Raw genomic sequence first — 24,315 nt, forward strand, 5'->3', positions numbered from 1 at the left:
TGCCCAGCGCCCCCGTCGAGTCACGTGACGCGAGGCGCGGGGTGCGCGCGCAGCCCGGGGGCGGGCGCTGGCTGCCTGTGTGCTCTGACGCGACCTGGTTTTGGTGTGCGGAGCGCTATAGTCGCTGGAGTTCAGTGACCTGATCCCGCACTCCAGCACCGCCTCGGTAAACAGCCCGGGACAGCTTATGTGACCTGGAGGGTGCTCGGGTCACGGCGCACCACCGTTCACCTCTCAGTTTGAAAATGGGCCCCTGGTCTGCAGTAACCTGTGAGGTCGCCCACGGACAGGCCTGGCGGAACCCTGGGCGTGAAAGTCTGGAGGGTCGCAAAGCCGTCCTGCAAGTGTGGAGGAGGCTGGCTTAGAAACCAACGCGCGCCTCCTGGGCGCGCTTGGAAAGAAAACTATCAAATAGTGCATATCAGGGTCTTTGAGCCGCCCATGGTGGCGCACGCCTGTAATCCCAGCACTCGGGAGGCTGAGGCAGGAGGATCATTGAGAGTTCGAAACCAGTCTGGGATACAAAGTGATCTCAAGGCCAGCCTGAACTGCATAGTGAGACCCTGTCTCAAAAAGACAAAAAGAAAAAAAAGGTCTTTGGGCCCATTTTGATTGTAGAAGCACTTTTCTAGTTTTTGTTCGAAGTTTACAGTGACTAGGGTAGATCTAAGAATTCGGTGGAGGCTCTCTGATTTGCTATAGCACAAATGAACCGGTCAGTTTTAGAGCTCAGAGTTGAAAATGTTAAAATGGGGGACAGGGTGGTGCTCGTCTGTAATCCCAGCATTTAGGAGGTTGAATCCCAGCATTTAGGAGGCTGAGGCAGGACGATCATTGGAGTTCAAGGCTAGCCTGCACTACATAGCGAGACTGTGTCTCAAAAAGAAAAAAAAAATGTTAAAACTGCAATTTGGAAAACTTTTACTCAGGTTTTTTTTTATTTTTATTTATTTATTTTTTAATCTTTTTGAGACAGGGTCTCGCTGTGCAGTTCAGGCTGGCCCTGAGCTCGCTTTGTAGCCCAGGCTGGTCTCGAACTCACAACGATCCTCCTGCCTCAGCCTCCCAAGTGCTGGGATTACAGGCGTGCGCCAACACGCCCAGCTTCAGGTTTTAATTTAGTAATTCTAAGTTAAATATTTTCAACTGTGTCCCAAATTCAGTCTTTTTTGAAATTACTTTTTATAGTTTTGAAGTCACTAGAAATAAGACAAATACTTAATGGGTTTGTTTTTGTTTGTTCGTTTTTAGGTTTTGTTGGACACAGGTCTCACTGGGTAGACTAGGCTAGTCTTGAATTATGTAGTCCAGCCTGGCCTCTTACTTGGGACACTCCTCTTGCCTCAGCTTCCTGAGAGCCTGGTCACTACACTGGCTTAGTTTTTTTGTTTTTTTAAAAAGCGAGTTTATACTTAAGAAGGTTAATGTCACTGTGTGATCAATTATATTAAATTGCTTTCCTCCTAAACAGTAACATTTTTCTTGTCAGTCATTTTTATATGAAAAACGTTTTTATATTCCACAGCCAAGCTAATTTCGGATTGAGTTATAGTCACGGGAGGATACGTTTTGTCAGTTTAACATTCCACAGATGGAATTTTTAAAAAAATTTAGAAGTGTCTGGCAGGCGTCTGTTTAGAAAACGTCTCTTAAAAAATGAACCTTATTGTAAATCAAACTAGCATTCTGGTAGTAGTCCTAATATGTGAAGATTGAAAATGTTTACACTAACACAATTTATGCATAAAAATATGTATGTGATTATTAAAAAGTAACACATATGTAATGTAAATGTAAAATGAGAAAAATAAGTAATTTTTTTTGTTTGTTTTTTTCCTCCGGTACCAGGAACCGAACTCACGACCTTGCGCTTGCCAGGCAGGCGCTTTTGCTGCTGAGCTAAATCCCCAGCCCCAAGTAATTTAAATGTGATTCAGAATTGGATTTCAAATCAGCTAAATTAATGGACAAGAGCTAACCCCAGTAGTCAGAGAATGAAGCTGCTTGCTAGACAGTTTTGGTTACTTAGGCTAGAACTCCACATTATATGGAATGAAGGAAAGGGCACAGAAAAAGTAGTATAAGAAATGGGTAAACGGACAAATTTTTAAAGTCTGCAGGGGTGTAGTAGGAAGTATTTTAATTTAATAAAGACTCCAACTAGTACAGATGGGATATTGGGGCCGATGAATTCACTCCTATCCACCCAGTTGAGCTGGAGCACCACCCTAAAGCTATCCCTCCCTCCTCACGCCCGTCCACCCCCTTGAGCTCCGAAGCTGCCTTAGCAGCATTCAGTATAACCCCAGACCAAAGCACATGCAAGCCCTTCTTCCCCTTTTGCTCCTGAGCCAAGGAGCCTAATCTGTCCGAATGATGGGCATTGTCCCTTTTGTGCTGTCCATCTGTCTGTGCAGGACGTTCAGCAAACAAAGCTGTTTTTCTTCCACCATCGTGTACACTTTGTAAAACGTTGTGTGCCATACACAAGCACCTGGGATCTGTCAGATCCACCACAGGGTAACACAAATTTCTAGTTGTTGAACCAGATAAATTAAACAACTGAGATGCCTGAGGAACTATTTCTAAAAGTTAAAAATTGTCTTCCTGGCTTTTTAGAGGAAACCAAATTTTAATAAAAAAAATTTGCATCTTGTGTTCAATTAGAGTAGGCTCCTATTTATATAGAATGGCTATGTTCATTTTTGTATTTTCTCCTACACCCCACCCCCCAAACCCCTCCATGGCTAACATGATTTCTTGTAGATAATTTAGACTGATTGGAAGAGTGTGTCTTAATTAACTGACTGCAGTGTTTAGTAATTAGTTTGGATTGCAATGTCTTTGAGAGGACCTGATTCATCGTTATATAACCTCAGCCTCTAACACAGGACCTAGATCAGAGTGACACAGATTAGGGCACGGCAAAACTGGCTGAGGAAGTAGGTGTGACCCGTTAATTACAAAATCTCAGAATGCATGAGAAGAACAAAGCCTTGCATGTGCACTTTTGCAAGAACTTGAACAGGTTTTCCATAGGATGGCCCAGACCTGACTTCAGTCCGAGGAGTGGGTGATATAAGAAGGATGGTCATCAATGAATTTTTGCCGTTGTGGTTACTCTTGAACAGTGTAGGGTGTGCTTTTCCTGCTTTTACTTGGCCCAGACTCATTCTGCAGAACCTGTTTCTTTTCCTGCCATTAATAAAACTTTGCTGCTGTTTGTGCTTGTCTTGACCAATTCTTTGCTCAAGGCAGAAAGAACCTAGGAACCACCTCCAGAAGGAGACTCCTGCACCCAAAACCCAGTAACAATAGTAGGTACTCTATGTAAGTGAATATAAATATGAAAATTTAGTTTAAAAGGCACTAGTATTTAAAGCATTTATTGAGAACTTGGAATATAATTTTATTTAACGTGATAAAATTACATGTCAAGTAATTTATAAATTTGATGTAAGTGTGTGACAGTTTACAGCCATGGCAGGGCATAAAGGATGACAGATTACTCTGAGTCAGTGTTCAGTTCAAACTCCAAGAAGGCCCACAGAGACTATCCTTAACCAAGACGCCCTTAGTGTGTGAGTCTTATAAAGACATCCCTGAACTGAAGCTTCTGTAGCTTTTTATTGATAGAATCAGGAAGAAAGATAAAGGACACAAATTTTGGGGGAAGGTCAGAGTGGTCTGCTGCATGACTGATCTTAGGGCCTCTAATAAATTGGAATATGGGGAGGATGAGGGCTAGGGCATTCATTCCTTAAGGCAGTGTGTTTTGGTTCTAGTTGGACTTGTAGCCCTGTAGGTTATCTTTAAATCACTAAGCATGCATTCTGGAAAAGTTTGGGTGTGTGGCTCCAAAAGTCCCTTACCTCTGCATATCCATCTCATACATACCTCTAGCCAACACCACCACATAAATACTTGTCATAGTTTGGAGATAATGGGAGAAAATATTTAAAATTGTAGCTTTGCCCAAAAGTCTGAAGTGCACTGTTATAGTACAAGATAGAGAGTGAACAGTAAATTTAGAGGTAATATTTATCTAGGCTAATAAGAGAGATGTATGACTACCAGGAGAGGAGATTCCTTCAGTTTCTACCCTTACTGGAAGCTCCATATCCCATATCCTATTCTGTAGCTCAAGTTGACATCACATAGGAATATTCCAAGGTTTAGGGGAATCTGGGGTATGTGACACCTTTTATCTAAGTACAAAGTAATCTTCTGGGTTTCTGAGGTAGCATCAAGATATTCCTCCTCTGCCTGGGGGTGAAAGTCAATGCAGGTCAGACCTCAGGGCCCACACCATGAATTGGAGGACTGATGTGAATCGACTGCAGCTATTTTATTCCATCGCATTCTTTCTACTCGTATTTTATTAAGGACCTACTAAGCAAAATATACTAGGTGCTGTAGGAGCAGAACAAAGCAACACACCTCCCAGCAGGCCTCTCATTCTTGCCTTCATTTCATTCGTTCTATTCTAATAAATTACCAAGAGAAGTGTCTCTTTAAACCCTTGACTATAATTCACTGGGGCAGTGTTAAGTGTCAGTGACATCGGAGATCAAGGCATAACAAAACTGGCTAGGGAGGTAGGTGTGCCTATAATTCAAGATCCCAGAATGTGCGGAATAGTTCTCAAAGCCTAGACCTGAGGTCAGCTTGGGCCATGGGATCCCAGCAGCACCTCTCAGGACCAGAATGTGTTTCTCATGGGTTTCAAGAGTTGGACAGTATAAAAGGACACAGATGCCAAGAAGAGCTTGCTGTTGTGGTTTTTTTCGTGACAGCCTGCCCTGCTTTCTCAAGGGAGTTCTTTTATCTGGCTTTTTCCTCTTTTCCTCGGCCCAAGATCTCTCTGCAGAGCTAGTTTCTCTCTGAGTCTTCAAATAAACTTTGCCACTGTGGTTTTTTTTTTTCTCATTTCATTTGATTCTTTGTTTGAGACAAGAACTTGGACTCCAACTCCAGAAGGAGAGGTGACTAAACCTGAACCTGGTAACATTTCGGTGTAGCCACGCAGGAGAATCAAAAGCCAGGAGAGTCCGACAACATCAGGGCTGGGGCAATCTGGTTTTTTAACTCTGGTGTGGAGATGAGAGAGGAAAAGACACTTTAATAGAGAATTGGCCACTACTGAATTTGAGCCTGAAGTTTAGTAGACAAGGCATCCTACAGGAGACACAACACATTAGTTAAGGGGAAGAAAATAAGAATATATCTCACACACAAAAAAAGAATAAAATAAAAAAAAAGAATCTATCTCGTTTTCTCACTGCTTCCTGTACCCTCACTTCCCGTACCACATTGTGTGTGTAAGATCTGTCTGTTACTTTAGTTTTCCAGTTATAGTTTTATTATAATATAAAAGGTCAGTACAGAAAATTCAGAAATACGTAATGAAAATGCTAAAATCCTATACAGGTCATCATCCAGAATTAAACACTACTAGTATTTTGGCATATTTCCTTCCTTTCCTATAAGCATCTTTTTTTTCCATAAGTTTGAAATCATGCACAAGTGTATACGTATATTAAGTCTTGCATTTTATGTGTGTATTTGGGTTTTTTGTTTGCTTTTGTTGTTTTGTTTTTTGAAAAATAGTTTCATTGTGTAGTTCAAGCTGGGTTTAAACTGACTATACAGTCCAGGCTGGCCTCAAACTCCTGGCAATCCTCCTACCTCAGCCCCCTAAGTAGTATTACAGGCATGTGCCATCATGCTTGCCTGCACTTTGTGTTTTTTTTTTTTCACCAAAAATTGTACAGTGAACATTTCCCCATGTTATTTAATTATCCTCCAATACACGTAATTTTAAAAAAATGGGTAAAGAACAACTGCCCAACTTTGGTCTTCTTTTAGTCCACTCTTCTACCGTATTACCTTGCAAGCACTTTCTTCAGCCAACAAAGACAGCTCTGGAAATAATGGAACGCTTGGGTGAGTGTTTGTGGCGACAGCTTGGTAATAACAGTGTCTCCAAGCCCTCTCCCCGAGGACCGCCACACGACTCTCCCTTTGAAGACATGCTGACTTCACCTCATTTGCTTCTCACCCAGAGGATCGGAGGGATCAGCTATGGTACAGGTAAGCTCGTTGGATAAAGGGGGTATTTATTTGGGAGAAATCATTGACTGTAATTATGAACTGGAGTCAAATGACTGCCAGTGGGGCTGAAGTACTGAGGTATCTACTCCAACTCTGCCTGGACCCTTTATGCTAATTTTGCCACACAGAGCTGGTTCATAGACTTCTCGTTTTTCTGCAAACCAGAGGTGAGAAGAGTATAAGCGCTAGAGGCAAGATCTACGTGCAGGGTTGGAATTTTCTGTCTGGCATAATTTATATTCATCTTTAGTATTTTTTTTTTTTTTTTTGGTCTATTTGAGACGGAGTCTCTCTATGCAGTTCAGGCTGAGCTTACTTTGTAGCCAGGCTGGTCTCGAATTCTCAACAATCTTCCTGCCTCAGCCTCCTGAGTGCTGGGATTACAGGCATGCGCCACCACACCCAGCTCATCTTTAGTATTATATGAATGCCTTTTTGTTTTCTTTTTCCTTTTACACTGTAAAATTTTGTAAGAATCTTACACTACATTTCATTTAATTAAATTACTGTATTTTAATAAGCACATATTGGACCTCAGATATATGGAACACCAAGATGGATATATAAAAGGTAGAGGACCTAAGGGAAGCTACAGCCCAGTAGGTATGCTAAAATATGCATGTAAATAACAATAAAACAAATAGATCAGATTATAATAATATTGAATGATGGAGAGATACTTACAAAATAGTATCATGAAGAAAATGAAACTGGACACTAAACTATACACACAAATTGAATTTTCTTAAAAAGTACACGTATTTCCAGGTATGGTGGTACATACCTGTAATCCTAGAACTCTGGGAGGCTGAGGCAGCCTGCGGCAATGGAGTGACTTAGTGAGACCTGTCTCAAAATAAAAAGGACTGAGGTTATAGCTGAGTGCAAATGTCTTGGGTTCATAACACAGTAACAAAACAGAACAAAACACCTGAAAACAACAACAACAACAAACTCGTGTAAAAGACTGAAAGGAGTACTCCAAAGTATTAAAGTGACTTTCATGTTCTTTCTTTGTTTAAAAAAATTGATAATAAACAGTAGTACCGCTAGGATCATTACTTTACTAAATGAATGGGAAATTATATATCCATCGAAAATGCACAAGAGCAAGGATTATGTGTGACTTAGGTGGGGAAATCAGGAAGGTCCTAACGATGAAAACCTTTCATAGCCTGGAAAACAGTGATGAAATTTTACTGAGTTGAAAAGGCATTCCTACAACTATTTTTTCACCCTGACATTTGGCTGTAGTTCTCTCCATTAACTATCGGTAGCTCTAGTAGCTCCTGTCTGCCATGCTATCTTTTGAATTTTATTTTGGATATGTCTTTAAAATACTATTTTACTATATCTGCCATGGGGAGATATTTTCTAAATCAAAGATGATGCCGGGCGTGGTGGTGCACGCCTGTAATCCCAGCTCTTGGGAAGCTGAGTCAGGAGGATTGTTGCGAGTTCGAGGCCAGCCTGGGCTACAAAGTGAGCTCAACGCCAGCCTGAACTGCATAATGAAACTCTGTCTCAAAAAGACAAAAAAAAACCCAAACTACATCAAAGATGATGTCAATCACTACATATTCCTAGAGTATTTAGATTTAGTTACAAATCTTTCTACCTGTCCCACCGACCCTGGCCACTGGCTGGCAAGGGCTACTTCTTCATTCTTTTGTTCTTGAGACTTCTGTATCTGTTAATATTCAACCCACAGAGCACATATTTTCTAGGATTTAACAGACCTCTAGGAAAGAAACTTACTGAAATTCTTCATAAACCACCTGCTTCCACAGCCCATGGACTTCCAGTTCTCTTGATGAATACTGCCTGGGCCCACAAAGCCCCATTAAAGTGCAGCTCTAGATTGGCAGGAGTGTTTTGTACTCTCACTCTCTTGTTTTTTCTTTTCTCTCTCTCTTTTTTTTTTTGTTTGTTTTTCTTCTGGTACCAGGAATCGAACTCACGACCTTGTGCTTGCCAGGCAGGTGCTGTGCCGCTGAGCTAAATCCCCAGCCCTTTTTTTTTTCTGCTTAGGAGGCCTCCATACATTTCCAGCTACACCCATATGTCAATTAATTATATCTCCTCCAACTCCAACTTGCCCCAGTGACCTAAAGAGACCAGTAAGCATTGCTTGGGATACTGTCACTGGTCCCTCAAAGTCATCTTTAGGGCTGATCCTGGATCCATATGAATTCAACTGTGACACACGTAGGGAGACAGATGTGCATATTCTAAAAATAACATAGTAAGACGAACAAACCTGCATAGAATGGGCCTGAGTGAACTTAGCTCAGACGACATTCCTGTATAGAATACTGAAGTGCTGGGAGCCTCTGTCTGCTGGCTGTGTCTGGTAGGACAGGGATGGGGTTGGTGCTCAGGAGAGCCTTTCCCAAAACCCAGCAGCAGGAGGCTCTGGTCATGTTGGCCCGTACTTCTTCCTAGCTAAAAAAAATTTCCTGCTTCTTTTTGTTCCTCAGAGAATGTCCTTTCTGGTGTCTGTCAACCTACTGCTACTTCTTCATGGGGCAGGTGAGTCTTTTTTCCTACAACTTTGTGGGTATTTCTGAAACCACTTTAGGGCTAGTGGGGAAAACAGTGGTTTGGAGAGAAAATCCAACCAAACAAACAAAGCAGATGATGTAATCTGTTCAAACTTCATTTTCATCTGTTAGATGGGAATTCTAAATATCTGCTATCCTGGCTTGATAGGAAATGGTGACGAGCAGATGAGAAAATATAAGAGATATATATTGTAAGGCGTTTTGTTCATTCTATTTTGTAGTGAGAAGAGCTGCCTTTCCCCCACCTTGGCTTGTCCATTTGAAGCCATATTTATATGAGTAACCCACTCACATCTGTAGTGTCAGACTCTTAACCAAAATAAAAGTAGAAATTGAGACCTCCCCCCAGTGATTCTGACAAATGCCAATTTGTACTATAGTATCCAGAGTGTCTAAAATCATGCCCTGAAAAATCTGGATGGACACTTTATGTAACTCTTTACATTCAAATTCTTCAAAAGTGTCGGTAATAGATCAAGATAAAGATGTTGGAAATGTTAATGTAATTCAGTAAATAAGTAGAGGTTTCTAAAAAATTACTATGCATGTAAACCCTGCAGTATGACTCCTCTGGACAGTGATCAAACACATTATGGTCTTCAGGCATGTGTCATCCTCAGGGATCTATGCAGTCCTGTCAGCCTTTTAAAGGTGGCAGCAGCTTGCTTTAGAGATAACTCAGGAGTTCATGTAAGGTGCCAGGCTGTATTTACTGGTTCTTTTCTCTTGCTGTGTGTGTGTGTGTGTGTGTTTGTGTGTGTGTGTGTGTAAGGGTGCAATGAGGTAAGGTGAGTTGATAATCATTCATAGTTAGTGCAAACTCAGCCAAGTTAAAAAAAAGAGTGGGTGTGTATTCAGGTAAGAATGAGAAAGGTGTATCTGTTTGTTTTAACACTATCTTATAATTTCTACCAATACTGTCGACCTAATGATGTGTGCCAGGTGACTCTACCAGATAGTATCACTCTGTAGTTTTTAGTGTTTTCCAATACAATAGTCTAGAAATAACAGATTGAAATAGATAAAGGAGTTATTTAGATTCAAACAGGACACTCTGCAGACATATCAGTCAGATGCTGGCTTATTACCAGTTACATCCTCAGTAGGTCATGCGTTGTAATTTATTGGCCCACCTTTGGATGCCTGAGTCTGAGCCCCTTTTCTCTGGGGCCTGAAAGGGTACAGCTGTAGCAAGAACTCCTGGGTGAAGTTGGAGAAGCCACAATCAAGGACCTCTGCATGTCCTTGTGAGAGAGATGGAGGTGGAGGCAGCTTACTAAATAAAATATCTACCCATTTTCTTTCTTTTTTTTTGCGGGGCGGGGGGTGTTCCGGTACTGGGAATCGAACTCACGATGTCACGCTTGCCAGGCAGGTGCTGTGCCCCTGAGCTAAATCCCTAGCCCCTCTACCCATTTTCTCTCCTCCTCTGTCCCCCTGGAAAATGACTCAATCCTGTCAGAAAAATAGTCCCTAGGACAGCAAGGTATTTCATAACAACCCTGGAGCAGGTGTTCTCATCCTAATTGGCTGTGCGGAAACTGCAATCAGAGATCAAGTAACTTGCCTGATGCTAACTGACTAATACAGTGAGGGGCTACTTAGAACTAGAACTTGGATTTATAAATCTTCAGGTCAGGATTTCTTGAAAAACATTGATTTTTGATTAAAACCACATGAGAAAATTAACGGTTTGAGCAAGAAAACATTTGGTTTTTTAATTTGCAAATTCATCTGTCTATAAAGTTATCCAAGTTGTCTCTCCCTGCCCCCTTCTTTCCATCCTTTCTTTATATTCACTCATTTAGTCCTTCATTTCCATAGTCACTAGCGTGTTCATCAAACTTGGAATGAGACCCTATTGTTAGGAGACAGAAGAGCATGTATCACATGAAGAGCTCTGGAGTGAGACTCTCAGGCTGCAGCCACAGTCTCCTTCCTACCCACAAGTTGTGTGTCCTTGAGCATGTTCACAGGCCTTGGTTTTCTCAGTAGTAAATTGGGGGTAAAAATAGCATGGCCTCAATGTACTATGCAGATTAAACGAATTAAGGTGGAAAAGTCTTTAGAATATGTTTAGCAATTGTAAACTCTCAATAAAGTTTATCCCGTATAGTCAGGGTCCAGGAGAACAACAGAAACAAGAGAGTGAAGAGAAAGGGAGGGGAGGAGAAGGAAGGAAGGAAGGAAGGAAGGAAGGAAGGAAGGAAGGAAGGAAGGAAGGAAGGAACGAACTGGCTTATGGACGCTAGGAGTCCCAAGGTCTGTATTTGGAAAACTGGAACACAAGTGGTGTAGTTCTAGCCTGAGTGCAAAGGCCGCAATTGCAGGAAGAGCCCACGTTTCACCTCAGGCGTGAAGGCAAGAAATGATTGTTCAAGCCTGTAGAGAGGAGGCATTTCCTTTTGTAGGAGGATCGGCTTTTTTGTTTGTTCATGACTTCCATTGGCTCAGAGCTGCTCACATTACAGAAGCGACAGCTTTACTCAGTTGATCTGTTCAAATTTCATCTCATCCAAAAGGAAGCTTACAGATACGCCCAGAATAACATTTTGCCGACTGTCTGAGCTATGTGGCTGTTGCTACTAGAATGAGCATATTGTGTCCATTATTCCGCTGGCAGGTCCACCATTGGGTGTGGGTCCAGCTGCTCCTTGCTGGGCTGATGGCTTGGGAGCTTCCTTACCCACTAACTTCAATCATTTGGATTTGCTCATACTGTACTTCTTCACCTGTTTCATCTCACCTCATTGCATCAAGTGGTGTCCTAATGCATGCTCACACTGACCAGCTCTTCCTCCTTTCTGCTGCTTGTCATCAGCACGGTGCTTCTAGGAGGAAAATAAAAGCTTTCTTTCATAATGCTTAAGTCTTATTCTCTCTTATGTTGGGAATTTACCTTGTAGGCAATGTTTGGTAATGAGATAGGAATGTTACTCAGTGGTAGAAGGATTTTCTAGCATGTGTGAGACCCTGGGTTCAATCCCCAGCAATACACACACACACACACACACAGAATTTGCTAGCTATGACATTAAAGGTACCTTTTAAACTTTGAGGGATTAAGATTCCTCAAGTGCTACTGGTATTTTAATTTGTGATCTTGAATAACTTTGGTTCCTGGGAATCAGTTTTATCTTTTTTTTTTTTTTTGGTTTTTCTCCGGTACTGGGAACTGAACTCACGACCTTGCACTTGCCAGGCAGGCGCTTTTGCTGCTGAGCTAAATCCCCAGCCCTCCAGTTTTATCTTTTAGCCACAGAGACATTTGACAGGAGAATTCTGAATTTGGAAGTTTAATTTATAAATAAATTAGAGAGGGATTGTCTGATTAAAATGGTAAGGAAGTGGAGATCCCACTGATTTGGTCCTCCTTAATCATCAGTGGCAAACTCTGGGATGAGTTCTGGGAAAAATAGTTTGAAAACATTGAATCAAATGATTTCTAAACTCTCTTCTAGCTGTAGCATACCAGGGTTCTATTCCATGTTATGATTATCTAAATAGTACATAGGCCATGGCGGTACTCCCTACTATTGATAACTGTCTAGGCTGGAAGATATTTGTGGCAAGTAAGATAGGTTTATTTACTGAACATCTGTTTCTTTTGGATGTGCTTTTCTGAATTACTGAAGCTGGAGAATAAAAAAACAACACTTCCAAGATTGCTTTTCTGTGAGCGTTCTGGGAGTGACGTAGGCTCTGCCAATTACATAAACTTGTGCAAGGATGAAACTGGCAACTGGTTGAAGTGGGGGGAAAGGTTATGTAGCACAAAAGTCATCTTTCCCCTGTGAATTTGGCAGGTACAGTTTGGCTCTGGAGCCGATACCTGCTGTGACGCCTTCCTGATTCACCAGCTTCCAAATAAGGCAGAGGCAGTAGCAACTCAGCCAAGCAGTTCTGCTGAGTCATTCTGAGCCTAGCATAATGTAGGGAGGAAAAACACACATTGCAAGCCTCACCTTTCCATGCCCTGCTTTTGGCTCATCCCTCCGTTCTTCCAGTGATTTTTCAGAACATCTGTGCTAAATTCTTTCCTGTTTGAAAGAACTGGAGTGATTCTGAGATCTGTCATTAGACCCTACTTGGTGCAGTGGTCATCGATCTTTACTAACTGTATTTCTTCTTCACCAGTGTCAGTGTTGGCAGAAGAGTTGCGGGCCCACCCCTTCACTGATGTGACCCTCTCTTGCCACTTCTCCTTTGTGGAAGGCACAGAAAATCTTGAATTTTCTTGGGAAAGAGAAGACATTAGGGAGGAATATGAGGTAGATGATGACAAGAAATTTTACCGCTTTTTCCGGTACTATGATTTCTTTGAGGTTTTCACAAAGTTAGTTTACCAGTTTCATAATAACACAGAGCAACTAGAAGATCAAAATGCCATGTATGAAGGAAGAGTCTCTGTGGATCGGGATGAAATCTCTGAGGGGACTCTATCACTTCTGCTAAGAAATGTGGACTTCATGGATGAAGCAATGTACAAGTGCTCGGCCATCACGCCGGATGGAAGAGGCGAAAGTACAATTAAGCTAATTGTAGAAGGTAAAGAAATGTTATGGATGAATTTGTTTTCAAGCCCTATCTGTGTTCATAAGGATAAGCTTTGGGATTTCCCTTTTGGTGTTCTCATTTTCCCTCTTCTATTCAAATTGCTATTGGTTATATTTATGTCTATCATGAGAGTCAGTTTATCTTAGCTAAAAATATTACTCTGAGTTAAAGGTGCTGGATCTGTACCTGTGTAATCATTCACTCATTAATACATACAAAACAGCATGAGCAGGATTGATCTAATCCCAAACTCTCCAAACAGATTGGAATAGCAAAACCCCCAAATCTGTTCCAACACATTCGTCCTATCTGGAAAGTCTGAGATTTGACGTGGGGTTTAGTGAGACCAGCCATGCACTGGGAGTCAGGATGCCCAAGGTCTAATTCTGGATGGCTTCGGGCAACTCCTTTAGCTTCTCTAGGCTTCACTTTTCTCACTATTAAAATGTAGGTCTGGCTGATCAGTGAATCTCCACGGTATCCAGGGCTCCTGACGCTTCACAGGATTATTGGAGAACTATCTTTTCCCACCAGAGACCTCATGGAGATTGGGGAGGGGGGCCTCAAGGAAGAATTTGTCCAGGAAAAGGCAGAGATGGGGAGGTGGTGATGAGAATTGCTCGTTACCGTTGGAAAGTCTCAGCAGGGTATCAGAGGCCAGGGGAGAGTCTCAAATGAGCCACCCTAAGAAGAGAGATTGCAAACCTAAAGAGCAGTGGTAGGTGAGATCTGGAAGACAGGAGCATATTAGTATCCCATTCTTCTCTCTTTATGCTTGTGTTATGGGCAGCTGAGTTAGAAATATAGGCAGTCAGACAGGGCCAGGCCCTCTAAGGAGCCAATATGTAAGAGAGGATACCTTGCAAATGGAGGCGTACTTGCTGCGGGCCAGACCTCAAAACAAAAGATTGAACAACACACCCACACACTTCCCTAAGGGTGGACATCAGGGATTGATATTCTAAATAGATAGCGATCACCTTGAAGAGTCAGAACAGGGAAAAGCCCCTGTTCTCTATTCATGCCCCCTTGCTACATGATTTGCTTCCCCATTTGATCCCAATTTCATCAATTTTACCTGAACAATTCTTATTGGCTGACCATAGTTTTGTCCCACCTCATGCCCACCTTGTGATTTCCTATTTTTCACCCCCTTGGACTCACCTCACCTTGTGGTTTAGCTCTATAAAAATCCCTAGAAAAGACAGATTCCCTGGGCAACCCATTTGGACCCCCTTTCTGTTCCCCTCTTGGACAGAAGTTTTCTTTCCCTCAATAAATATATTCTGGTCTTAACCTCTAATGTTCCTAAAATTCATTCTTCGATTTTGGAGAACATGAACTCATGCCAGATACTGTTCAGGTTGGGAGTTAGTTTCCCCTCTATCACTTGGATCACAGTGTGAGCCACAATGCCTCTCCAGATGTGTTGGCTCTGTAAGGGGTTAACATAAAAATCAAGGGCAAGATTTCTGCTCCCTTGAGCCTCCTGGTGCTCAAAGTAAAAGGAACTAATTGTTTTGTTATTTTTTCTGCCCAGACTCTGAAATGCCCCAGGTGCAGTTTGACAAGATTGATGATGAGGATGTGGCCATTTGCATCTCCAAGGGCTGGTATTTTGCACCCAATGTGACCTGGCTGGACCGGGGTGAGAGGGACTTAAGTAATCATAGTACAGTTGAGATCCTGGAGGAGCAGATGAATGGCCTGTACCGGGTGTACTCTGTCCTGAAATACCCAGTCAAGTTAAACGAGAAATATGTCTGTCATATCCAAGAGACAGACCAGAACTACAGGCCCGTCAGAATGATCCGCAGGTACCCAAGTAAGTGCAAACCTGAGGGGAAGACTGAAGGGAGGTACCTCTCATAGCAGAGAAGTCAGCATTCGTTAATATTTACTGAATGCCAAATGCACCAGGCACTCCCTGGCACTTTGTGAACTTAAAAGAAGCATCAGAACATAAACTTGTAGCCTGGGGCAAAAGGTGATGAGATGGAGTCTCTCTGGGTTTGAAAAACACCGTGCTTCAGGGACTGGCAGCTGTCACCCTGCTGAATGTGGCTGTTACTAGGGATGAGGCTTCTGATTCTCTGTTGAGAATATCAGCTTATGATGTGACAGGCCACGCAGTCAGAGAAGCCATTTATCAGCCTCTCATTAAAAGCCTAGGACTTTACGTGTGTCATTTGAAGTCCTTACCTCAACCCTGCAAGGTAATTGTTACCATCTCCCTTCTACTGGATGAAACCAAGAAGTTAAATAATTTGACCAAGAACATAGCTAATAAGACAATATTTGAATTTCAGATACTTGGCAAATTCTGTATGTCCTATGTGTGCACAGTAATTGTTATTTATCAGGAATTCAATCTTTTAATTTTTTTGTGGTTGTAGACTTTCACACTGTAGTTCTTTATTTATTGGTTTATTTATTTTTAATTCCCTATCTATCTATTTATCTGTCTATCTAGAAAAAGGGTTTCATTCAGTTGCTAAATTGCCCAGGCTCGGCTCAAACTTTGGATCCTCCTGCCTCAGCCTTACAAAGTGCTGGGATTACAAATATGTGCCACTATCCCTAGCTACACATTCAAATCTAACTGGTTGATCTGAATTATATTTGGGAATGTTATATTTAAGAGATGGAGAAGTTGAAGCTCAGAAATGATAGTGAAGAGGGATTCACACCTCTCTGGAAGAAGAGAAAGAAGAAATTAAACTTTCTGCCTGGTTTAGGAGGCTACCATCATGTAGGCGAGTGAGTCTCCATATATCATCCCCAAATCAGTGACTCTGGTACCATCCAGGAGGTTGATATGAATGCAAATTCTCAGGCCCTACCCTTCACCTACTGAATAAAAACATCTGAAACACTTGGGGGTGGGCCTAGCAATCTGTGTTTTAGTAAGGCCTCCAGGTGCTTCTGACGGACACTCAAGTTTGAGAATCACAAGCCCTTGGGGTGGTGAAGACATCCAGAGTATTTCTGTCTGTCCCTCTCTGTGGTGATGGGTACCATCTCCTCAAAGTCATGTCAAGCAGGTGTGGAAGACAGAGCCCTGGCCCCTTGGCTCAGTTCAGTGAAACACAGCTAACCAGACAGACTTATACATTTCCATTTCCAACTTGAGTTGGTCTTTCCTTCAAAGGAGAAGAAAAGAGGGCCTCACTTATTCCCCAGACTCCTGTCTTCCCCACATCTTCAGGAATAGTTAGAGGTCTATGAACATTACGGCAGGCTTCAGACTCTTTTCTGAGAACACTAGGACACATTATTATTCTTTTCTTTTTTTGTCTTTTTGAGACAGGGTCTTGCTCTGCAGGTCTGGCTGGCCTTGAGCTCACTTTGTAGCCTAGGCTGGCCTTGAACTCGCAACAATCCTCCTGCCTCAGCCTCCCAAGTGCTGGGATTACAGGTGTGTGACACCACGCCTGGCTATTCTTTTCTTTTTCTTTTTCTTTATTTTAAAGAGAAAAAAAAAAACCAGTAAAAATGAAATAGAATTTCAAAACAAGATAATAGGAAATTAACAATGGTTATTATATCACATATTATTATCTTCAAAGTATTACTCAAATTACAAGATATAGGCATGTACAATTAATCAAACAATATAAACACAAGCCATTTCTTTTAATGAACTAAAAGAAATTAGTAGTATAATTATCTTAGCTGTCCATATTTTCTTTTCCTTTCTTTCTCCTTTCCCTCATCCCAATTGTTCTTTAGGACACGTTATTATTATTATTATTTTTTTTTTTTTTTCCGGTACCGGGAATTGAACTCACGACCTTGCACTTGCCAGGCAGGCGCTGTACCGCTGAGCTAAATCCCGAGCCCCTATTTTGTTTTTTAAATGAGTCACACTGGGTTTTTGTTTGGTTAGGTTGGTTGGTTTTTTGAAATGGCCTCCCTGTATAGTCCAGGCTAGCCTCGAGGTGAGATTAGAGGCACGCATGAAGGCCGTTCTTTTTTTTTTTTTTTCTTTCTTGGGTACCGGAAATCGAACTCATGACCTCATGCTTGCCAGGAAGGCACTTGTGCCGCTGAGCTATATCTCCAGCTAGGACACACTATTAATGAGTGAACTTCAAAGAAATCCCATTTCTTATTCACTTAAATTTCAACACCCTAAAAGGGGTCCTAGAAACACCTGAAAGGCCTCTATATTTTACCTTTCTTTGCCTTTTTCCACGTACTTATTAAGGCCTTTGAAATCTGGCACCTGCCAGCTTTTCTAGCCTTTGTGACTATTATTTTTCAGCATATGGCTGTTGTTCGTTGCTCTGAGCTTGCCGACTGCCTTCTAAATTGTTTTCCCACACTGCCGTGCCTGTGTACTGCCCCTGTCTTTCTTAGGAGGATAGCTTTCTTTTCTTTATCTGCCTCATGGCCTCCTGCTCATCCTCCCAGATGTGGTTCCAACCCGAAGCCTGTCTTAACTTTCTTACTCTCCTTCTGTCCAACATTTCATTCATCCATGCATCACACATTTGTGGAGCTCTAACTCTGTGCCAGACATTCTCATAGGCACTGGAGGTGCAGCTGTAAACAAAGTAAATCTCTGCCCTGTGCAGCTTGTAGGTTGGAAGCTTGTAGGAGGAATTAGCAGTAAATAGGTCACTGAAGTGTGAGGTATGTCACCGTCTTAGCCCATTTACATGAAATAGAAAATCAGAAGGAATTATGCTGTGCGAAGTCAGATAGTGGCTCCCTTGTAGAGTGGAGGGGGAAGAGTGACTGGAAAAGAGCATGAAATATTCCTGGGGTGTTGGTTATGTCACATGTCTGGGTCTGGATTCTGGTCACATGGTTATACTCAGCTTTTGAAAATTAATCGAGTTAGATACTTACATGGGCACATTTATGTATACACAATATGTTTCTATATAAAGTAAAACACACTCATGTACTTATCAGATGGATTAATCATATGGAGAAAAATAAAGCAGGGAAGGCAGATTAGAAAAAGGGATGTGAGGTTGCTGGGCATGGTGGCTCATACCTGCAATCCTAGCACTTGGGAGCCTGAGGCAGGAGGATCGCCGGCCTGGGCTACATAGTGAGTTCAAGGCCAGCCTGAACTACATAGAGAGACCCTGTCTCAAAAAAAAAAAAACAAAAAAAACCCCCATAAATAATAAATAAGGGGTGTGAGGAGAGGAGGGTTGTAATTTTTAAATTGGCTGTCCAGAGAAAACATCACTAAGAGGCTAAATTTTAATAAACACTTGAAGGAGGAGGGAGCCAGGCTCAGCGTGGCGGGGAGGGGGCAGGGTTGATGGATTTGAGGAACAGCAAGAAGGCCAGTAGTTGGAATGGGGAAGAGTTTGTGAGGGAGTGTAGAACTTGAGATCAGAAAGGCAACAAGAAGCTAGACTGCTTTACAGGTGATGGTAGAGGTTTTGGCTTTTGCTTATGCCATGGGAAGAGGTACAAAGCCATAGGAGGATTTTGAGCAGAGAAGTGAAATGATCTGACTTATAATTTATAAGTATCTTCCTGGTTGCTCTTGAGAGTAGACCCAAGAGGGGCAACAGCAGAAACAGAGTGAGCAGTGGGATTGTACTACAGTCCAGACAGATGAAGAGAAACTGGTGAAGGAGAACTGGAAGGAGTGGACGGGAAAGAAAACAGGAAGCTAAGAATGTGTCGTGACCCGGAAGCCAAGGAAAGATAGAAGACATTTTAGGGAGGAAGGAGTGTTCAAATGTGTGGAAAGCTACTGAGGGGTCAAGTAAGGTGAGGGCTGGAGACTGTTTGAAAGAAGGAATACTGACAGTATGGGGAATTGAGAAGAGATCACTGGATCACTAATGTGGAGGACAGTTGGCGTTGTAGAACGGCAGCAGAGAAGCGTGTACTAACGGGAGAAGTCACAGTGTTTTGCTTTTCGTCTTCTTTTAGATGGGAGAAATAACAGGTCTGTATGTTGATAATGAACAGATGAAGAAGGCAAAGTTGATAATGCAGGAGAAAGTGAAGAGTTGCTGAGTAACATGTTAGAGAGAAGGGTGGTTCTAACACACAGATAGATGGATTTGTCTTAGGTGAGATAAGGGAAAATAAAGAAAGATGGTATATTGCCTAGATCCAGAAATGTGGGTTGTATGGAAATGAGAGTGCATACAAATTCTTTTACGTTGCTTCTAATTTTCTAAGTGAAATAGCAGGCAGATTATCAGCTGAGCACAAGGCTAGGATGGACGTGTGGAGGGGTAAGAATGAAATAGTCGTCTAGAAGAATAGGAGGGAAGAACTAAAGAAATATAACAGGCTTCTTGGGTGGTAGATCATAAAATTAAAGTAAGAACACTAGACGTGGTTGTGAGTTTTTCTCCAACCTCATTTAGCTGTTGAAGGGTAGGCACATGATAGGAGGAAGGTTGGTTTAATCAAATGCTGGAGTTTTGCTAGGAATGCACAGAAAAGACAGATGCAAATTAGTGATTATAATGATCAACAGAATCTAAACTGGATTAGGAAGGATGAAGGACACAAAGTGGGGAAGGACACTGGTAAAGTGACAGGAGAACTAGAAGTAGAGCTCAGGGTTAGAGCACTTGCCTAGTAATCATGAGGCCCAGCACTGGAAAAAGAAGTATTTAATTCCCAGCACTGGAAAAATAAGTGTTAGAATCATGGGATTTTCAGTACGGATAGCAGCCAAAGTTTGATAGTTGGGCTATTAGAGAGAATGAGTTAGAAAGATAGAAGGCAGTTGTTGGAGAGTAAAATGCTTGAAATTGAGATAACATTGAGGTTGTGATTATTGCTAACGGTATAACCTAAGTTCTAACCATGGGGAGGATGGGTAAAATAAGATGTGAAAAAAGATCACTGGAGGAGGAAAGATCAAAGTCCAAAGGAAGTCAAGAGAAAGATAACACATGAGATTGTGACACCAAGCATTCTTCATAAGACAGAAAGCATGAAGGGCACCGCTCTTAAGGGGAACAAAGAATTCATTGTTCATAACAATGTTCAAGAACAATGAAGTCTTTCCTGTTTGACTTTAAGAAATGTATTGCATGAGAGGTTGAGGCAGGAGGATTGTACGTCTGAGCTCCATCTGGGCAACTTAGCAACTTAGTAAAAAATGAAAAAAAGACCTGAGAATATATCTTAGTACAAAGGCCCTAAATTCAATTCCTAGTATCACAAAAGAAAAAAATAAAAATAATTGCAGCTGAATGCAGGATTACCTCTAATGCAAAACTGCTTTTTGTGCTGTCTTCCCTCATCCACTGCTTTTTTTTTTTTTTTTTTCAGAGAGAAGGTATCCCCCATCATATGATTACTATTAAGAGATGTGAATAATAGCTGCTCAAGGACCTCGTCTTCCCTTAAGCCACTGGAGCACTTGCTTTCTCTTGTGGATGTTTTACTTTTTATGCTAGACAAAAATAAATTTACCAATCATAAACAGAAAAAAGTAAGGAGGTAAGAGGTCTAGCAGGTTAGCTATTAACTGAAACAGTAGATGCTCAGATATTTTGCCTTTCTTATGCCTGTATGTTGAAGTCTTGTTTCTTCATTTCTATTTTTGTTTTATTTAGAAGATTTAACTTTATTTGCTGTTATGCCTATCGTGTTAAATCTTGAGTAAAATTCAAAAGATTTAAGTGCAAAATAAAGAGAAAAATCTGATGAGCTGTCTTGAACTGTCTACTTTGTTGAATTCCAGTGGTGTGTACTTCAGTGATGGGTGGTTTGCTGGGGAGTTCAGAGCAGAGGAATTCTGTTCTACATTTTCTCTAAAGCAGATTTTTTATTGTGTTTTTTGGTAATGATGTTATGTGGGCATTTTGATAACCTGAGGAATAATCATTTTCTGAAAATTACTGTCTCAGTTACTTTTCTTATCATTGAGACAAAACACCCAACACTTAAAGTTAAAAGAGGAAAGGTCTATTTGGCTTACAGTTTGTAGAGGATACAAGCCATAACAATTATTATGGATAGAGATTATTATAACTGTTAAAGTCTTCTCTGGTCTTTACTAGAGACAAAGAGTATAGAAATCTTGGACTTCAAAGAAAGTGAAAGTAAACCTTGAACTTTTCTGATTTGTCCAATTGATTTTATAGTCTCCATTATTCTTATTTCTTACCTTTCAAATCTCTCATATCTCTATACTTTTTTGTACATAATTTCTCCTTTGCTGTCGTCTGATTGTTTGTGTCTCCCCACAATTCCTTTATTGAAATCCTAACCTATTGGGAGGTGGAGACTTTGGAAGATGGTTCAGTCATTAGAGCAGAGTTCTCATGAATGGGATTAATATTGGGCTACAACAACAAATCCCATACTTTTTACTGTAAATTTGTACTTTAGTGTAACAGCCAGCTGTGCATCTCAGTAGCTGTGCCTGGGAGATACAGGAAGCAATCTTTGTGTTTACCCACTTGGTACAAAGAAGGGCAAGGTGTGTGCACCTGTGCAAAAGTGTTAAATTGGGACTTTTACCCACACCATGCTCTAACAGATTTGCATATGTTTACTTGAGCATTACAGGGGGTAAAACAAACCCATACTATTCTTCTGGTGAGTAAACATGTGCTTTACCACAATGGAATATAGGTGTGGTTCCTTATAGCTGGGTGTGGGGACAGCAGGAACCCATCTGTGCACTCACACACTTGGCACATGAACAGCACTGTGTGTACAAGAGCTCCAAAGCGGCAACAGGTGTGCATAAAGGATTTGTTATAAAATTTTTTTCTTTTGGTATTTGTGGTAGAAGTAGTCCAATTTAGTATAATGATACATGAAAAACCAGGCTTGCGAGTTATGGAGGAGATTGAAAGGAATCATTAGGTGAGTTGTGCATAGAGTGTGATGTTGGCCATGTGATCCGAAGTTCCTAAGACAGTTAAATGGAGCAAGAATCAGTTGATACAGACACAGAGAATGATGATCTCCCTGATTCAAATGATGAAGAAAATAGCAATATTAGTACATATTTAACTGGTCAAAATGGTACAAAATGGTCACACAACCAAATGGAATGATCCAATGTTAGAACTACATCCAGGATCTTGGTAAGGTGAAATCTTTTGGAAGGAATGCAGCACTGTCATTCAATGTTGGAAACTGTAACAGTAGAAATACCGTAAGATATTGTGGAATACACAAATGATGAAATACAAGTAAAATGCTCTGTACGGACCAATAGTTATACTCAAAAATGTGTTTATTATGACACCTTACTAGCTGAACTAGAAGCAATCACAGGTCTGCTGTACTTAGCAGGGCTTTCTCATGGTAATTGCCCTACTAAGGAATGTAAAATACTTATGGATGTAAAAGACTTATGAGTTTGAAGTTTGTACAATAACACTGAGGAGATTTGGTTTCCTTCAAAATTGCCTGAGGTTTGTTGACAATCGTCCATCAAGAAAGAAAAATAACTGATAATCTGGCTGCTATCAGCTCATCCAGAGATTTATTTCAAAAGGTCAAGCAATTTATCCAATATCGGAATACATGACTCTTGAATATCTTGCAGCATTTTGTAGTCACTGGAGCTTTAGGCAGTGTATTAGGGTGGTGCGGCACTTACATTTGAAGGAAGGGAAAGGAAGGAAGGGAAAGGGAAGGGAGTGACTCAGCTCCTTTGTTCCTAACTGTACTAAAACCTTGACAAAACTAAAGCTTGAAATGGTAACTTTTAAACATCAAAACCAAAGGCAGAGTAGATGTTGATGAGTTATGCATTAACTATGATGTGACTCAGAACACAAGGAATTGGCCAATGGTTGTGTCTTACTCTATCCTAAACATGTGTGGCATAAGGGCCAGGGATATAGCTCAGTGGCACAGCACCTGCCTAGCAAGTGCAAGGTCCTGAGTTTGATTCCCACTATGAGAAAAAAAAACAAACAAAACCAAACAAAAAACAAAGAAAAGAAACAGACAACAGCATGTGTGGCATAAATAGTCTGATAGTTTACAAAGAATATAATAAGTACAAAATATCATGGGGAAATTTTCTTAGAAGATTGGGATTAGAACTCAAGATCATTTACAGCAGAGGGAAAAAAAAATGTTTCTCCCCAGAGAACTATACAAAAAATTGTGGAGCACACTGGTACACTGACAAGTGAACAGGTAGGTGCAATATCACAAAGACATACTATGACAACAGGAAAACCAAAAAGATATCAACAGTGGCCAATGTAAAAGGACAGGAAAACAAAACATGCATGCTATCATTGTGACACTTTTGCATAGAACATGATGCAGTTGTCATGTGTGAAGACTGCCTTGGGTGGGACAGTTGAAGCAAAGATTATTTCTGTGGTAGACCTTGTTTGTATTTACATTGTAGTTCATACAGGTTTTTATTTCTGATCTTATCATTTAGGTTTTGTAAGCAAGTAAACAGCTCATGTGATGTTGATGTCATTCTAAGCACTCATTACGTACTTGGTATTTTACTTTATTGATATTTTATTTTCCTGCTAAGCACATATTGTACAGTATAGTAGGAAGCTCCTGAGAAGACAGGAAGACAAGAGAGGTGACAAGAATGGCCTATCACTTGGGAAAGGAAAGCTAAGCATATATGCTGTCAGTGTAAGTGAGATGTGTGCATGGAACATGCAGTTGTCATGTGTGAAGACTGCCTTGGGTGTGACAATTGAAGCAAAGCTTATTTTTGTTGTAGAGTTCTATTGGTTTTTCATTGTAGTTCATATAGGAATTTATTTCTGATGTTATCATTTAGATTTTGTAAGCAAGTACATAGCTGATGTGAAAATGTTGATGTTTATTCCTAAACACACAATACATAGTAGGAATTTAATACTTTATTTTATTGATATTTTATGTTCCTGTTAACTACACATTGTATAATATAATAAGAACCTCTTGATGAAACAGTAGGAGCAGCAAGAGGTCAAGTATGTCCTACAAAAATGCCAGGAATGCAAAAGAAGACTGCATTAGGTGTGATAATTGAAGTAAAGATTATCTCTGTTGTAGAGTTCTACTAGTATTTTCACTGTAGTTTATATAGAAATTTATTTTTGTTGTTATTTTTCAGACTTTGTACACCAGAAAACAGTTAATG

At 40.9% G+C, this 24,315-nt stretch overlaps 1 protein-coding gene across 1 annotated transcript; it reads left to right on the top strand.

Annotated features, from left to right (window-relative positions):
* The first annotated feature begins 12,646 nt into the window (after positions 1–12,646).
* Positions 12,647–20,818, top strand: LOC102023280 (V-set domain-containing T-cell activation inhibitor 1-like). Its single transcript, XM_013515167.1, has 4 exons — positions 12,647–12,949; positions 13,028–13,226; positions 14,776–15,060; positions 20,511–20,818. Exons 2-4 carry the CDS (start codon positions 13,067–13,069, stop codon positions 20,543–20,545), a joined length of 480 nt encoding a protein of 159 aa, XP_013370621.1. The 5' UTR covers positions 12,647–12,949; positions 13,028–13,066; the 3' UTR covers positions 20,546–20,818.
* Positions 20,819–24,315: the final 3,497 nt, after the last annotated feature.

The sequence above is a fragment of the Chinchilla lanigera genome, unplaced genomic scaffold (genome assembly GCF_000276665.1).
Source record: "Chinchilla lanigera isolate Chin_1 unplaced genomic scaffold, ChiLan1.0 scaffold00026, whole genome shotgun sequence".
Classification (NCBI taxonomy): domain Eukaryota; kingdom Metazoa; phylum Chordata; class Mammalia; order Rodentia; family Chinchillidae; genus Chinchilla; species Chinchilla lanigera.